Source organism: Schistocerca serialis, chromosome 5 (assembly GCF_023864345.2).
Source record: "Schistocerca serialis cubense isolate TAMUIC-IGC-003099 chromosome 5, iqSchSeri2.2, whole genome shotgun sequence".
Lineage (NCBI taxonomy): Eukaryota > Metazoa > Arthropoda > Insecta > Orthoptera > Acrididae > Schistocerca > Schistocerca serialis.
In genome coordinates, this window is record NC_064642.1 from 66,586,099 (window position 1) to 66,605,225 (window position 19,127).

The 19,127-nt window shown below is 41.4% G+C and overlaps 1 protein-coding gene across 1 annotated transcript in view; it reads right to left on the minus strand.

Annotated features, from left to right (window-relative positions):
- LOC126481746 (atrial natriuretic peptide receptor 1-like) overlaps positions 1-9,205 on the minus strand; it is a 398,018-nt gene extending 388,813 nt beyond the window's left edge. The window contains exons 1-3 of the mRNA XM_050105700.1: positions 9,142-9,205; positions 8,438-8,552; positions 2,607-2,935 (exon numbers count right to left, since the gene is read on the minus strand). Coding sequence (XP_049961657.1) covers positions 2,607-2,935; positions 8,438-8,552; positions 9,142-9,205 — 508 coding nt within the window. The remainder of the gene's footprint in view (positions 1-2,606; positions 2,936-8,437; positions 8,553-9,141) is intronic.
- Positions 9,206-19,127: the final 9,922 nt, after the last annotated feature.

Sequence of the window (19,127 nt, forward strand, 5' to 3'; positions counted from 1 at the left end):
ACGAGCCCAAATCTTGGACCTTCTAAAGAGGTGACATAAGAAAAACTGTTATGTTGAACTTTAAATTGCAGTTACTGAAAATTATGTACGAGCGTGAGTCAAATGAAAACCTTAAATTTGTAATAACAAATCGAAATTTCGCACCGTTATCCTGTAAGTTGGTAAGTGTGCTACAAACAGGTTGTAGAAAGGCATGTAGGTGGCAGCATAGAGCAGATGCACACATACCGTCGCAGTATCAGTATAAAGATGGCCGCCCCACTTGCGACTTGCACCAGGGAAGAACAGCGTTCTGTTATTCGGTTTTTGCGTAGTGAAGGTGTGAAACCTACTGAAATTCATCGGCGAATGAAGGTTCAGTATGGTGATGCATGCTTGTCACAGCAGCAAGTCTACAAATGGAGTAGAAAGTTCGCAACTGGCGTGACTTCAGTGGAAGATGCTCCTCGCCCAGGTCAGGCACGAGTTGTGACTTCACAGAACATTGCAGCAGTTGAAGCCACAGTGAAGGAAAGACGCCGAGTGACACTGAATGACATTGCAGCATGTTTACAGATTAGTCATGGGTCAGCACACCACATTGTGCATGATGTGCTCCAGTTTCACAAAGTGTCTGCAAGATGGGTGCCACGGCAGCTGACTCCTGAAATGAGAGAACGACGTTTTGATGCTTGTAAAGAACTTCTTCGGCGCTTTGAACGAGAAGGTGGTGGGTTCCTTGCAAGAATAGTTACTGGGGACAAAACTTGGGTTCACTTCCACCAACCGGAAACGAAGAGAGCTAGCAAGAAATGGCACTATTCCTCATCACCAAAACCAAAGAAGTTTCGAACAGAACCATCAGCAGGGAAGGTTATGCTGACTCTCTTTTGGGACGAAAAAGGCGTCATTTTGGAGCATTACATGCCTAGAGGGACCACTGTCACCAGTGCATCATACACAGATCTCCTAAAAAATCATCTGCGGCCTGCAATCAAATCAAAGCCACGTGGACTGCTGTCAGCAAGGTGTCCTTTTGCAACATGACAATGCAAGGCCCCACACTGCCCGTACAACAGTTGCAACAATCACAGACCTGCGTTTTGAGTGTCTTCATCATCCACCATACTCACCACACCTTGCCCCAAGTGATTTCCATACGTTTGTATCACTCAGACACGCAATGGGAGGAAAGAAGTTCCGTTCTGATGAAGAGGTACGCCACACAGTACATGAGTGGTAGCGTACATTACCAAAAGAATTTTTTTTAAAGAAATTTATGCAATTTGTAAGCGCTGTAGGACTTGCATTGAGCGTGGGGAAGATTATGTTAAAAAGTGACACAGCTTTGTACCACTTCTGCACCATAAATAATATTTAATAAAATACGAGGGGCGTTCAGAAAGTAAGCTCCGATCGGTCGCGAAATGGAAACGACTATGAAAATCCGATAAAGGTTTGCACAGATGTGTTGGGTAGTGTCTCTAGTATAACCCCAGTTAGCATCACGTCGCTCTTCTCATTTCTGAGCTCGCAGTGAGTGCGTAAAAATGTCTAGAAAATAGTGTCTGCCGCCAAGTACAAGGGCATGGTGAGAAATTTCGCCTGAAGCTATGCAGCTAACATTACATAACTGTCGTGCTGTTTCGTCTTCACGACAATTCTCAGCCGCATTCTGCAGGGGCAATGAAGATGCTCCTGCATCGTTTTCAAATGGAAATGTTAGATTACCCACAATACAGTCCGCAATTGTCTCCCCCTGAGTTTCATCTCTGGTCACATGAACCGCTGTCTTTGAAGACAACATTTTGACACAGACAACGAGGTGTAGGCCAGCGTGGAGAATTGGCGGAAAGCACTGGCGGCTGCCTTCTATGATGAGGCTATTGAAAAGTTGGTACAACGCTATGACAAAAGTCTAAGTCAGAACGGCGACTACGTAGAGAAGTAGCTGAAAGGTGTAGCTAATTGTTACAAGTAAAACATTTCTGATGTTCACTGTGGTTTCAATTTGGCAATCAATCGGAGCTTACTTTCTGAACAAGCCTCGTATTTAAAGTTTTCATTTGACTCACCCTCGTACTTACACGTTCATGTATCTTTTTCTATAAATCTATGAAGCCTACAATTACGAAATTTTCGACATTTGTTTCTATAAATCTAATAAACGTTGCCTCAAGAGCAAACTGTTAAGCTCTATGTGTAAACCAAGATATGGAGCGAAGTGCGTAAAATTTTTCATGAATGCTATGTATTATACTTACAGAAATACAAAGAAAGATATAGTTCTCCTACTCGTTGTATTCAAAAACCTTCATCAGAATAGCTTCCTATATGTAAAGAGATCAAACAAGAAATTTTGTAGAAATCTCTTTAACAGGTTCTGAGAAAAGACACATATATTATCTGTTTTTTAATGCAGTTTTTAAATTCCATGAAAAAGTTAAATATATATAATGTGTCAATATTATGTATCGCAGGGTACAAAATTTCAGTTTTGTATCTTAAAAGTTTTGGAGTTGGGCATCTTCAAAGTTGTGTCAGCTTTTCATGAAGGTTCCCCTTAATAGACATACAGGAGGACCCTTACAAGTTCGCACCGAAATTAGAACTTGAAGACCACTTGCCTGCGAAGGTCCTGTTCCACATCCTTCGGACGACGGCCTGTCCATCCATCTCAGAACCGCCGTAGAAGAGAGTCTCGTTGAGGGCGATGGCATACAGCAGCACGGCGTCGTAGAAAGCCGTTACGAACGTCGAGATGGTCTCGGAGCCGAAGGTGTAGTTGTAGTCGGCGCGCGCCACCTCCTTCACCTGCTGCGAGAAGCTGCGGTAGGCATCGCTGTGTGGCGTCGCCGCCGTCACCGTCAGCAGAGCCTCGTAGGCGCGGCGCGCTCGCTCGTTGCGCTCCGGGGGTTCCCCGGGCACCAGCCACGGCTGCGTCACGTCATCGCTGCTGTCCATGCTGCCAACACAACGCGCGACACCAGTCTGCACAGGGCGAGGACGCTCCACTTTGCGCGTCAGTGGTACATGACTTCAGGTCTGTGCCTCATCTGATCTAGTCGAGAGCCTTCATTTCGTCTACATCTACATCTGCATCAGTACTTTGCAATCAGAGGGTACTTCTGGTGCCATTAATGGATTCTTCTCCCCCTCGCCTTACCTGTTCAGCTTCCGAATGGCGCATGTATCGGTAACCCTTAGTATTCGCTCTAATTACTTCAAATGTTGCATTGTAGTCATTTCGCGAGATCTTCACTGTGTGATCAAAAGTATCCGGACACCTGGCTGAGAATGACTTTCAAGTCCGTGGCGCCCTCCATCGGTAATGTTGGAATTCAATATGATGTTGGCCCATTCTCAGCCTTGACGACAGCTTCCACTCTCGCACGCATACGTTCAATCAGTTGGTGGAAGGTTTCCTGGGGAATAACAGCCCATTCTTCACGGAGTGCTGCACTGAGGAGAGATATCGATGTCAGTCGGTGAGGGCTGGCACGAAGTCGGTGTTCCAAAACATCCAAAAGATGTTCTATAGGATTCAGGTCAGGACTCTGTGCAGGCCAGTCCATTACAGGGATGTAATTGTCGTGTAACCTTTCCGACACAGGCCGTGCTGGATCGTGTCGAAAGATGCAATCGCCATCCTCGAATTTCTCTTCCAAAGTGGGAAGCTAGAAGGTGCTTAAAACATCAATGTAGACCTGTGATGTGATAGTGCCAAACAAAATAACAAGGGGTACAGCCACCTCCATGAAAACCACGACTGCACCATAACACCACTGCAGACACTGGCAGATGACTTTCACTGGACATCCGCCATACTCACACCCTGCCATCGGATCGCCACAATGTGTACCATGATTCGTCACTCCATACAACGTTTTTCCACTGTTCAGTCGTCCAATTTTTACGCTCCTAACACCAAGCGAGGCGTCGTTTGGCATCTACCGGCGGATTGTGTGGCTTATGAGCAGCCGCTCGACTATCAAATCCAAGTTTTCTCACCTCCCGCCGAACTATCATAGTACCTGCAGTGGATCCTGATGCAGTTAGGAATTCTTGTGTGATGGCCTGAATAGATGTCTCTCTATTAGGCATTGCGACCCTCTTCAAATGTCGGCGGTGTCTGTCAGTCAACAGACGAGGCCGGCCTATACGCTTTTGTGCTGTGCGTGTCCCTTCACGTTTCCGCTTCACTATCACATCGGAAACAATGGACCTAGGGATGTTTAGGAGTGTAGAAATCTTGCGTACATACGTATGACACAAGTGACACCCAATCACCTGACAAAGTTCGAAGTCCGTGAGTTCCGCGGAGCGTCCCGTTCTGCTCTCTCACGAAGTCTAATGACTACTGAGGTCGCTGATATGGAATACCTTACCGTAGGCGGCAGCACAATGCACCTAATATGAAAAACTGTTTTTAGGTGTGTCCGAATACTTTTTATCACATAGTGTATGTGGGAAAAAATTCATAATTTTGTCAACATTTCTAAAACTCTAATTCCCTTCTCTCAAACACCACCCTATGGGGAGAGAGAGAGAGAGTGTTTCAGTTCTAGCGAATCAAAATTTACGAAGAAAGAAGTATTTTTTATTTATCCGTAACCATTTTCCACGCAAAAATGAGAACAAAAACTTTTTGAATTAAAGTGCCAAATACAAAGAATAAAAAAAAAGTTTAAGACGAAATATACGTAGCTTTTTATGCAGAATCTGATCCTGCAACGAAAAGTGGGGGTTCCGATTTGAAATTTTAAAGTTGCCTCCCGCCTCACCCCCAGGGGGCATGGGTGGGGTGCTAATTTTAGCACCAGCAGATGTCCCTCTCGAAAATAATCAACTTTGGATTCTAAACATTTTTTCGTGTGTAGCTTAGTTTTGGAGTTATTCTGGTTTGTCAACTTAAAATTTACACCTTGTATATAGAGTCTTAAGTGAATGTGTAACTACATTTACGCATGAATTAGCTCATATTATCTGTAACTGATTTATTGCATCTCATTACAACGTCTCATACAAATTTTCCAAGCCATACAAAGCTAACATATAATTACAGAAATGGACGAGTTCTGCAACACTCTACGTCTAAATTCTATTCACATAATATAATAACACAAATATACTTCCAGTACAGACGTTTCACCCACTTTTAAAGTATTGTCTTTTCCGAGAATGGTAATACTAGACACAAAGGTAAATCATTCGATGCGAGTAAATAATGTGGTAATAATTCGATATTAAACTTATTTTTAGTATCTCTGAAAATTAATTGTTGACTGATTCATACAAATCGGCTACCCTAATATTAAATAAAATGGATTTTCAACGTATAAACCACGAAATTTGAACCAAAAGTCTGCTTCAAACGAAAGATCCGTTTTGAAAACTATTTAAAGCTTTTTGTTGAATCGAACGGAAACCAATGTTTTCATATTACAATTCGTCTAGCACGTCTAACCGTAGCAGAGAAATCTCATTACATTTCTCTGAAATAAACATTCTAACTATTATGCGCTATGACAATCATACGTCCAAATTCCAATTGAAACCCTTGCGTAAGAAGCAGTCAGGATGTAGAGGAGGAAATTAGTGGAGACTGATATACTAGAAGGATAATATACCTAGGACCACGTGGTGTGCATTAGTCAATGTTCCAATCGAAGTCTGACTTTAGAATCGCGTGAGCAGTTTACGGAATTTTCTATCTTTTTTGCTGTTAAACATATATGAGGGATTGATTTGAGCACTGTTTTTAATTATTATGAATTCTACATATTTAAGTGTTGTATAATATATGAAAGGAATTTGGAGGATATTGTTAATTCTTCAGTTACGCAATTTAATAATGAGAAAAATTAAGTAGGCTATATGCGTAAAACACGTTACATAATGCATGGACGTTTAACCCACATTTCGTCAGTCTTGTACTATATTATACTTTCCAAATGAAGTGAATTTACGTAATTTCTATTCCAAAATGGGTTTAGTTGGTAACTGGTTTTCGATGAAATTTACTCTTAATTAGGTTTGGCTTAGTGCTGATTGGCGTGTAGTAGATTAGTAATGTAACCCTTAGACTATTAAATACAATAGTGCCATGGTACCCTCGACTGCAACAATTTGGATTTGAACGGAATATTTGTGTCTATGTACATGACCTACACATACTTTGGAATGGCTTTCAGCATTAGGAGAACCCTTACTTTCCAGGAGTAGTTTCTGTACTTTCAGCAAAAAATTGCACCATACATGAAGGGAATGCTGTCATTTAAAAATGGAATAAGAAAAAATGTTAAACTTCTGTTACAGGCTTCGCTGGACGCAAATGCATGAAAAGTGCTCCAAGGAGCAACACTCTCCCCCACAAAATACGCACTAAGACAAAAAGACGCACCACGAAGGAATTATCTGAATGGAACGGACATCGGTAGATGTGATACATGTACGGAAAAACAAATGATTTCAGTTTGAGAAATATAGGATGACTTATGAAAGACCAAGAGCGACACAGGGCTGGCAAGTAAATGTCGCCTCGGCACATCTCTGGTCTTTCTGCAAACTGTTATTCAGCTTGGCACTGGTTGATAGAGTTGTTAGATGTCCTCCTGAACGACACCGTTCCCAATTCAGTCCAATAGGCACGTTGGATCGTCAAAATCTATAGCTGGTCGGAGGGCCCTGCACATAGTGCTCCGGACGTTCTCAGTTCAAAAAATGGTTCAAATGGCTCTGAGCACTGAGGTCATCAGTCCCCTAGAACTTAGAACTACTTAAACCTAACTAACCTAAGGACATCACACACATCCATGCCCGAGGCAGGATTCGAACCTGTGACCCTAGCGGTCGCGCGGTTCCAGACTGTAGCGCCTAGAACCTCTCGGCCACTCACCCCCACCGCTCTCAGTTGGGAGAGATCTGGCGACCTCGTTACTCAAGGTTGAGTTTGGCAATCATGTAGGCGAGCAGTAGAAACTCTCGCCGCGTGTGGGCTTGTGTTATCTTGCTGAAATGTAAGCCCAGGTTGACTCATCATAAAGGACAACAAAACGGGGCTTTGAACATCGTCGAGGTGCCATAATGGTGCTGCGGATGAGAACCAAAAAGGTCCTGCTCTGAAAGGTAATGGCAACCCACACCACCACTTCTGGTTGTTGGGTCGTACGACGAGTGACAGGTACCTTAGTATCCCATCAATGTCCAGGGCGTCTCCATACTCGTCTTCGTCCTGAATTCACATTTACCGCACTAGAGCTGTCTTCAGTGATGAGGCCTCCTTCAAATTGACATCCGATGATCAACGAAGACTTGTCTGGAGACTCCCCAGACAGCTGTTGGATAACAGCTTGACTGACGCCCGCCATACATCTCGACAGTCAGAAGCGATGATCTTGGATGCCATTACCTTTCATAGCAGGGCCCCTTTGGTTGACACATGCGGCAGCCTTACAGCACAACGGTACCTCAACGACATTCTGCGCCCCATTTTGTTGTCTTTCATGTCAAGAACTCCTGTGCCCTACATTTCAGTAAGATAATGCACACGCAAGCCCGGAGAGAGTTTCTACCGCTTGTGTTCATGCTTGCAAACCCTATCTTGGCCAACAAGGTCGCCGGCCACTACGGCCGAGCGGTTCTAGGCGCTTCAGTCCGGAACCGTGCTGCTGCTACGGTCGCAGGTTCGAATCCTGCCTCGGGCATGAATGTATGTGATGTCCTTAGGTTAGTTAGGTTTAAATAGTTCTAAGTCTAGGGAACTGATGACCTCAGATATTAAGTACCATAGTGCCTAGAGCCATTTGAAGCATTTTTGTTAAGTCCCATAGTGATTAGAGCCAACAAGGTCACAGGATCTCCACCCAGTTGAGAATGTTTGGGAGCATTACGGGCAGGCCCCTACAACCAACTTGAGATTTTGACGATCTAACGCGCCAGTCGGACATAAATTGGCATGATATCCCTCAGGAGGACATACAACTACTCTATCAAACTATGCCAGGTCGAAAAACTGCTTGCATAAGGCCCGGAGGTCGACCGTTATTGACGTTCTAGGTTTGTTAAGCCTTTTCTCTTGCATAAGGCTTCCAATTTTTCTGAAATTTCACGCATTTGTTTGTTTGTACGTGTGCATTACATCTACTGATTTCCGTATCATTCGGTTAATTCCTCCGTGGGATGTCCTTTTTGTCTTAGACTGTATTTCGTTGTAGCCCTTCAGGCTTCAAGAAGCAGGTACAACAACAACATAAACTACAGATCAGACTATTTCGTGAAGCATTTGTGATTTTCAAAATCTTCTAGGTTCACCAAGAGCACAGAACTGGGAAGTCCTTGGAATACGCTAGCAGCAAAGTATTACAGTACTTTAAAAGATTAAGTGACAACCTAGTCACTGAGCCGTAAGTTACAGTCACACGCCCAGTGAAACGACCCTGCGGCAGCTTCTGCTCACCTGTTGAAGAGCTCGACGTTGAAGAAGACGTACTCGCCGCTGCCCACCATGTTGAGCTCCTCGGCGGCGAGCAGGATCTCCCTGACGGTGCCGGGGTCCGCACACAGCAGCACGACTGCAACATCGGCACCTGTCGCCGATTACTCTGGGAGCACGGTCAGCGTCTGTGTAGTCTCACACCCAACAAACACTTACATGTAAACACTTTACAGCGTACACTACCTGCTCACAAGCATGCTGGACGTTAGCATGCAGTGTTATAAGGAGCCTAGTGTTTTCAAAAACCGTTCGCACCTAGTGTGGAAAGTATCCGTGCGTGACTTACAAATTTTAACTACTGTTATGGATTTTTATAGTTTACGAAATAGGCGTGCACACTATCAGCTCATTTTTATAAAATTTTAATTGTTATTGTAACTAAACAGACGATAGGGAAAATTAAATTAAAGAAAAATAGAGGACGTTTAAGCTTCGAGATTTATTTTAAAATTTATCAGTGTTCAATGAAACGTAAAACATGGTAAATCTGACTCAAAGCTTGGGCCTTATTTAATGTCAGGAAAACGTGAATTTCTAAGAAGAATAGACAAAAAAAAGGAAACAACGAAAATGAAACGAAGACTGGGAAACAGGGTGGAATACCACATTCAAAACTAACACACAGAGATAGTTGAAGGGTACACAAAAGGAAATGAACCACAAACCACAACCAATCTGTCTGTTAGTTTTGATGTGGTATTCCTCCCTGTTTCGCAATCTTCGTTTCATTTTCGTTGTTTCCTTTTTTTTGTTTCTTGTTCTTAGAAAGTCACGTTTTCCTATCATTAACTAAGGCACAAGCTTTGAGTCAGGTTTACCATGTTTTACGTTTCATTGAACACTGATAAACAAAGAAATTCGGCTCGTACCATAGTCTTGTTCCTAATGGATAATCACAGACTGCTATAGTAAGTTTACACAAAGAAAACGTGGTGCGATATATCCACAATCTTACCGTATTGTCTACGAAATCTTTCAAAAAGAATGTGAAACAGGAAGAACTGCTCGTCGTACCGATTAATTACGTTTGAATACCCGAAGTATTATTCAAAAGAGTAGCTGAGAGCCAGTTTCGTTACTACACCACATGCTGCACGTGGTCAACTTGATTTACAGAAATGTCTAATTCGACAATAATTTTAGTAACAAAAAAATTAAATCGAAACATTAGTTACAAGAGAAACTTCCGAACTGGATTACTAACGCCATACATAGTATTGACCTGATGGGTCAAACAATTTTTACGAGCACATGGTACTGGTACCACAAAGCACACACCACGTGGCTAGAACATAAAGAAAAATTAGTAATTTGAAAAATTTTATTGAGAGGAAAGCTTACAATCACATGCATATTTACACTAAAGACCAATGATCTTAAATACAACTACACCTCATCACCACGTGCTTCCACTTTCCTTTATTCGACTGGGGACAAAGCGTCTACCGCAACACATTCTGAAACTAACACTGAAATTGCATTGCGTCGCGATTCAAAATAATATAAAAACATTTTCAATGTAGACCTGTAACAAAAGTGATTAATTTTTCAGTTAGGCGTCCTTCTGACTCACCAGACACGAGCTTACCCGGTGATCTTATCACCTCAGAAACTGGCCGCAGACTGAGTAGCGTCGGCCCCTTCCGAGGGTGTCCCACAGATACAGTAGGAAGTGACCAGAGGCAGCATCCTGTACCAACTTGACAAGGGACGGACAGGACCACACAAAGGAGACAAACCTTTTGCCTTAGAAATCTTAGATACCTACTCAGACGTTGGTCCTACTGTTCTATAGCAGACAGACTTCTCTGCTACCACCGAGCATGCAACTACAAATACACTCACTCATTTATCTTTTCACACGAGAAGGGAAGGAGATGACAATATCTTAAGACATCATATACACTATGTAAAGGAGGCGGCTGTGGGTTCCATATGAAACTGTATGATATGAATTACATATAAAAATGTGTTTGAAAGTGTTGTATGACAAGTTGTTCCTGTTTATGTGTCAATATAACATATTCCACTGCTCAGTCTCCTCCCAGATAAATTTAGAAATATCACAGTAAATTTAGAGGTGGAATGTATATCGTAAACCAACAGTAGACCGAGGAAAACAGCATGAAAGGATTCTAACGGAGACCTTTCAGTGTATCTAACCTTAATTTTTATGACGTTGTCAGCCATACTGAAGACACTTTCAACTAGGTGTCTGCATTCTACATGTTTGTAGAGCAATGCCAGCTCATTATCCCTTAACCGCCGAAACCAAAGTAGGTAGTAATGTTAAGCGTTAGGGTGTGGTGCGAAGTCCGCGTTCTATCGCATACCAAAAGTGTTTCGTACAGTTCATTTCTGATTTCTGGCATTTCCAGAATGCCTCATAACTGATGTTGTATGACAGGAGGCAATGTCTTGCTGAGACAAACAATCATCGTCTTCGAACGGTTCTCCTACGGTACACAGTTCATATCCTTCCGTACTTTCCGTTTTCTTATCCGCAATAACATGGCCAACGTAACCGTGAAATACACCCTCATACCTTAACGCCACCTCCTCCGTGCTTCGCATAAGCCCCTACACAAATGACAAATAACGCTCTCCAGGCATTCGCCAGACCCAAATGTTTCCTTCGATTTGTCACAGTCTATTTTGATTCATTACTCACTACAGAAACGTGATGCTTATGAGGAGCGGCTCGGTGATCGTACCTATTCTTTTTAACTCCCTGCGCACATTCATTGTGCTAATTGAACTGCTGGTAGCACTGTGGCACTCAGGAGTAATTCATTTCGCTGATTTCATGATATTTTGACAACCACTCTCCGCATTGCTGAAGGCCCCTGTCCTTCAGTACATGAGACCTACGTGGCTTCGGTTTAGCTGTAGTTTTCCTTCGCGTTTCTACTTTACAGTCACATCAGCAGCAGTCGACTTGGGTATCTTTAGAAGAGTGTAAATGTCCCTGATGGGTATATCACTCAGCTGCCTTCCAATGACTGGCGCACTTCCAAGTCCCTGAACTCTCCTGACGACCTATTTTCCTGTTACTGTTTCCCTACTGACAACACAATGCTCCCCGCCTCCTTCTATGCTGTAAAGCATTTGTAAAGGGGAGATGAGCTGTACCGTTTCCTTTCGACACTTGTAGCGACATGCTAGAGTACTGTGGCGTGGAGATTTGAATCTGTATCAGACATGCACCTACGAAGATACAAAAACATTAGGTAGCTCTCTTTATGGGTGACAGTTAAAACTTTACTACTAAACGTCTTATGTGTTCTATTTAGTTACAATATATATATCGGTGTTCCTAGAGACTTCCCATTACAACATACGGTAATGTTATGAACTGAACTGCTGATAGGGTCACCCAGCGTTGGGTGCCAAATAGGGACCGAATAAAATTCACCGAGGAATTTATATTTGCGTAAGATCAACCTACACTGTGTACCAAAATACAGTAAATTGATTTTAAACGATAAATACACGCAAACCTATATTATTATTTCCAAAATGAGATTTTCACTCTGCAGCGGAGTGTGCGCTCAGGTGAAAGTTCCTGGCAGATTAAAACTGTTTGCCGGATGGAGACTCTAAAACGGGACCTTTGCCTTTCGCGGGAAAAGGTCCCGAGTTCGAGTCTTGGTCCGGCACAGAGTTTTAATCTGCCAGGAAGTTTCATATATTATTATTATCATTATTATCATTGGCATATCAGCATTACAAATACATTGTCAGGGTTGATCCGACTGGACAAGAGATGACTCAGTACTAGAGCAAGTTGGAATGAAATTCAATCATTTCGTCTTATTGCTTGAAGAAGTCAGTGTTACTTCCGGCGTATGCGGTTGATTTAATCTCGTCAAGAATGTCAGTCTCATTATCTGTTGTGTAGCTGATTCATTATCCGTGTCCTGCGGCTGTCGTACAGCGTTCCTTGCAGCTTATCCCCTACGTAATTCCACTATTCCGTTTCTGGGTAGAGCACTGTCTGGCGTCAGATGCGTTGTTACTGACCTAGCGTACTGTATCTGTTGTCTCGAGCGATTATCTCACAGGGTCAGCGAAAATAAGATATTTGGAGGTTGACGGAAGCCAGAAAAATGAAGTTGAATGCTTAAAGATTAAACCACCAGACTGAAACACTGCGGAAAAGCCCATCATACATGGAATGGAAAGTTGGGAAGTGACAAAGTGACAACAAAGAACGGAATGAGCTATGGGATGTCACTCAGAGAACTGTGTATACATCAGGCAGATAGCCATTTTACAAGCTTGATGTGAAGCAACGTGCAAATGGTTTCTTCTGAGTCACTTCTGGGTCCTCCTCTTGCAGAGTGATCATTCATTATTACAATTCACTGTCACTTCTTGCTACTAGCCATACTTTAAGAGTTTTAATCATTTTCCCCTACTCTGGGCGGTGAATTTCCCGTAGTGTTGTCTTTGTCACTGGCGGGGTTCTGTGTGCAATAACTAGGCCTCCTAGTTTTCGTACAGGGTGACAAAATTTCTGGCCATTTACGCCAAAAAGCGTCGGCTGGTGTGGGAGACGACGACTTCCGTGTCGTTCGCAATTATTTGGCATTATAGCACTTCCCAGAACTGGCTGCTAACGAGATTTTCTAGTGAATACCATCAATAATTCATCAGACATTTTTCTGTCTTCATGAGTTGTCAAGAGGGCTGCAGCCCAACAACAAACATACTTGTTCGTAGTGGGAGTGCTTGACAGCTTTCGCTCTATAGCCTCCACGCGTTTGGGACTCGTTGGTGGCATCATCGAGTCAGTCAGCTTTTAAACGGAACTTCCCTTTGAAAGTAACACAAACACTTCAGTCAAGCCGTACATTTCTGGCTTTTGGGGAGGCCTCACTATGGCCATTAGCAGCTTAAGAGGAGTGCTCTTGCTCCGAGGACCTGGTAGCAAAGTATTACTGTATGGATTATCAATCTATGTAAAAATGATCCATTTATAGAGGCACGAACATGCAGAAAACTGTAGCTATATCTTTTTAAGTTTCCCAGTATTTAAAATACTATCATTAAACTCTCTGGTCAATTTGTAACTGAGTAGCATTACTTCACAATTACATAGTGTGTTGTCGAGATACGACTTGATACAGTAATAATTACGTGATGATCATTGTGTGGAAAGATAATGTGAATATATTATTATAAAAGTTCATTTGAATTAACAATTAAATACTGATTTTATTGTTCGTTAACCTGTTTTACATATATATAAAGCATCTCCTCCAAAATCCTTGGATAGACTTCGACAAAATTTGGCACAAAACAGCATACCTCACAAGTATCATGGGCAGGCAGAAAGGAAGAGGTGAAGACACAGATGGAAAGAGGGAGGGAGAGGAGGATATGGTCAGAGGAAGGAGGTGGAGGAAATGCGCAAACAGAGAAGAGTAGGAGAGGAAGAGACTGAGAGTGGGGAGAAGGAGATAGAAAGAGCTTGGAGGATAAGGTGGACCGGCTGTGGAAGATGTGGACACAGAGAGGGGGAGAAGGAGATGTGTTCAAATATCTGCCAAACATATACATGGGCGAAACTGCCTCACCTCTAATTGCTCTCTGCTTCACAGTTAACATTCGAGTCCCACCTTAACTACTGATTTACTGTTATTATCGTATTTATGATATTCCCCCGTGTGATACCTTCAGAGTTACATGTTAGGACTCCTTCCCAGCGCCTTCACACCCTCTCTTTTTTCCTACCCACAACACTTCAGATCGTCCTGCAAGATTTTTTTAATGCAATCATTATAATATGCTATTCATCATTGAACTGGCTCGCTGCACGAACCTGTATAATAATTAAAATTCTATAATTCACAATTGATCTGACTGGGAGAGAGTTCTTGTGTAGCTTTGGTTGACGTCAGAGCGAAGGTGCACTGGATTTTCTTTTTGTAGCAGTTTCCCTTTTCCATTGTTTTCTACTGTATGTTTAATGTCTTTCAGAGTGTTTCCAACTTCGTTTGGAATCTGTTAGCTGGATTTGACTTCAGTGTCAGAATTTAATTTTTTGTGATGAACTCTTGTGTCTTACTGATGAACTGCTCTTTGTCCATGAGAATCACTATGTGTGAGCGACGCCAAATAAAGCTACACCAGAAAGATCTCCATGTGAGAGCTATTGGGTGTTACAGAAACGCTCCCACTTACCCAACTGCAAGATACATGTTGAAAGTCTTATCAGAAAACTACAAGTTACAAGAAGACAGGACTATTAGAAACACCACACGACTTATTCAGTACATAAAAGAGATACAACTTCCAGACAAAGCCACCCTCCTGTCATTTGAAATAGAGAATATGAACTCCAATATAGCAATAACTGATAAAGTAAACAATATAGAACAAAATCTTAAAACATACAGTACACTTTCACATGAATACATCAAAGAAACAGTTAAGCTTCTAGAGCTAATGGCAGAACAGAACTAATTTCAGTTCAATAATGAATTCTATTTACAAAGTGAAGGATTGCCAACAGGATTCCCAGTGTTTGTAACCATAGCAAACATATTTATTTAACAAAATAGGGCCAAATAAGTACAACATCCTATACTAGATTAGATACATGGATGATATCTTGTGCCTGATAGATGAACCAAACAATAAAATTGACCAGTTACACACAGGCATAGATTATGTTCACGAAAAGATACATTTTACAATAGAGAAAGAGCAAAATAGACAGTTAAATTTCTTGAACATCACCATAAAGGTTCAAAACAACCAACACACATTTGACATATACAGAAAACGAACAACAACAGACACAGTTTTATATGAGACATCACAACACCCCTGTTTTCAAAAGCAGGCACCACTTATATACATGCTCCACCGACTAAACAAGTCGCGTTTAGGCTTACATTTTGTAAACGTGTTTGTTTCTAGTTTCACGATAATTTGACTAGTTTCTCGGTAACAACTACGTAAACTACCGTAAATAGCGCATAACTTCATTGTTTTAATACAGATTTCAGAAAAACAGCGTAACTTTATATCAGATACTTGCTTATATACATTTGTTTATAGGCCTAATTCTCGTAACGTTTTTGGAGAATCAAACTTAAAGTATCTCGTTTAATTGTCCTTTTTTTCATTCCATCGAGTGAAATATATAAGAAATAGCGTATACCTTCAATGTTTTAATACAGATCTCAGAAAAACAGCGGAATTTAAATCAGAAACTTGCTTATATACATTTGTGAACAGGGTTAACTCTTGTAACGTCTTTTTTGATTTTCGGTAATTTAATTGATTTATTCTAGCTAAAGTATTATTTTTGCCATGAGTGAGAAGTGCCTGACTTGCCGTAGAATAGTTAGTTCCGGGGTTTGGTGTGATGGGTGCAGTATTTTTTTTTCATTGGGGGGGACTGCAGTGGCGTGGGTGTCGGGAAAGTGGATCAGGCTCATCAGTAGTTATGTAGGATTTGCTGCAGAGATAGGAAGATATTGGAACAGGAGGGGAAAATTGCTGCCCTTCAGGCTGAGCTAGATCAGGCTGGGGAAGATCTGGACAGGTTAAGGAGGGAGAAGGGCAAAGAGAGGTGGGAAGTGGCAATGGGTAACAGAAGGAACAGGCCTATAACTAAGTCTGACAGTTTTGTGGTTAATGTCAAAAAGAAGTTTGACCTGTTGCTTCAGTTAGAAACTGATGAGCCTCAGGCAGAGGTAGGTGTAGACAGGACACAACAAACTTTCAATAGGAAATGGAAAAAGAATGTAGGAAAGTCATCGAAAAGGATGAAAGTTTTGTTGTTAGGGAGTTCTCATGCCAGAGATGTAGGCCAACTTCTGCAGCAGGAATTAGGAAAAGAATACCAGGTCACAAATTTTTTCAAACCAAGTGCTAGTCTGGATCAGGTGACAGAGGATTTAGGTTCATTCTGTAAAGGATTTACCAGGGAAGACACCGGGTTATTATGGGAGGGCCAGGGAACAGTATGCTTCAGTTAGAAACTGATGAGCCTCAAGCAGAGGTAGGTGTAGACAGGACACAACGAACTTCGAATAGAACATTGAAAAAGAATGTAGGAAAGTCATCGAAAAGGAAGAAAGTTTTGTTGTTAGGCAGTTCTCATGCCAGAGATGTAGGCCAACTTCTGCAGGACGAATTAGGACCAGAATACCAGGTCATAATTTTTTTCAAACCAAATGCTAGTCTGGATCAGATGACAGAGGATTTAAGTTCACTCTGTAAAGGATTTACCAGGGAAGACACCATGGTCATTGTGGGAGGGCCAGGGAACAGTATCGACAGAGATCCTGGGTACAGTATAGAGCGTGACCTGGTAAAGATTGCGTCGGCATCGAGACACACCAATGTTGAATTTGTATCTATCCTGAGACGCCATGACCAGCCTCGTTTGAACTCTTATGTTGGGAGAGTTAATTTGGAGGTGGAACGGCTGCTTGGGTCAGGTGTGGGGGCTCATATTGGTGTGGTTCCTGTTGATTCTCTCAGTAGGTGGGACTATACCAGGCATGGCCTACATCTCAACAGGAAAGGGAAGGGTAAACTGGCTGGGGTAATAGCAGGAAATTTAAGGGGCGAAGGCACTGCCATGATTGGTAAAATACCAGTGGTTACAAGTGTTGGAGTAGCACCTTTTTTAGGATAGGTTAGACAGAAAGATGTCAAGTTCTACGAGAGGTCAGGATTGAAACAAATCTTCAATTTAGGAAAGAAATTAAACAGCACAATTCTAGCACATTGGATCGCCAATCACAGCTGTCAGTTATAAATTTTCACCACTCCCCAGAAATTTTATCTCCACCAAGTTGTATCTCAGTCCTAGGTAATTGCATTGATGAATTAAAGTCACCTAACCCAGTTGACATAATCTGCCTGTCTGAACACCATGTGACCACTGGTATAGGAACTAGGCCGAAGCACAATGAGAAACTCAGACAGGAGAGTACTGCAAATGTTAGAACAAGGAAAGGTTCTCATAAAAGTATAATTAAAAATAATGTAAGTATATTTCATCAAAATATTTGGAGTTTAAAGAATAAAATAGATGAGCTTCTAGTTTGTTTAGAAGATTTAGAAACTGAGGATGAAATAGATATACTATGCCTGTCCGAGCATCACATTGTTACTGACATGGATAAGGTAAATGTAAGTGGATATAAGCTCTCTGCACATGGAATTAGAGAAAATATGGAGAAAGGAGGAGTAGCCATATATGTCAAAAGTTATCATTGTGAGAAAGTATGGAAACAAAAAAGTTTTGTATAGAGAAACATATAGAAGCATATGCCTGTGAGCTTAAATTAAATAAAGGCACATTTATAATTGTAACTGTATATAGGTCCCCATCGGGAAATTTTCATCTGTTTCTGAAAAATTTGGACTCCTTGTTGTGCTATGTGTCAGACAGGGGGAAGCAAATTATTGTTTGTGGGGACTTCAATGTAGATTCTCTGAAAGAGTGTAATAGGAAAAATGACCTTGAAGTATTACTTGGTTCTTTTAATTTGACACCCGTTATTGATTTTCCTACTCGGGTGGTAAAGGATAGCAGCTCACTGATAGATAATTCCTTATAGACCAAGATAAGTTTAACCAGATAAATGCTCAGCCTGTTGAGAATGGTCTTTCTGATCATGGTGCACAGCTAGTTACAATATATGACAGCTCCATTCAGCAGTACTAAACAGTCCTCCAAAGTAGTACATTCAGTCAACGATTTAACAATTGCAAATTTCAGGGAAAGCCTACAGCAGTGAGACTGGGATGAGGTGTACTGTGAACCTAATGCCAATTTAAAATATAATTTATTTCATGACACATTTGTAAATGCATTTGAAAACCGCTTCCCCAAGAAAATAGTTAAATATACTCATAAGAAACCATGTAACAAACCATGGCTTACTAGGAGTATAATAGTATCTTGTAACAGGAAAAGTGAAATGTATCTGACAGCAAGAAAGAGTAGGGACCCAGAAACTATCAAACATTATAAAAACTACTGTGCTATATTAAGAAAAGTTATTAAAAATCCAGAAGTATGTGTATCATGTCTGAAATCAGCAACTCTGATAATAAAATTAAAACAATTTGGAATATTATTAAAAGAGAAACGGGTCAACCAAGAGCACAGGAAGACAGTATTACAATCAAATTGAATGAAAACTTTACAAACAATAAGTCAGAAGTTGAAAATATTTTTAATAATCATTTTCTAAATGTTGTGGATGTAGTAGGATACAGGTGTTCATTAGAAGATGCTAGGCTGTCAATGGAAGAGGCCATACCTATGCAATTTGATACAATTGAAATCTCACCCACTTCTCCCTCTGAAATTAGTAAAATAATAAACTTGCTTAAAAGCAAAAACTCACATGGAATTGATGGCATATCCAGCAAAATACTAAAAGCTTGTTCTCAACAGATAAGTAAGATTTTCAGCCACCTGTGTAATAGCTCTCTGGAACAGGGCATTTTCCCTGATAGACTGAAATATGCTATTGTTATACCTTTGCATAAAAAAGGGGATAGATCCGATGTCAACAATTACCATCCAATCTCCCTTCTAACAGCTTTATCCAAAATTTTTGAGAAAGTAATGTATTCAAGAGTAGCTTCACATATCTGTAAAAATGAA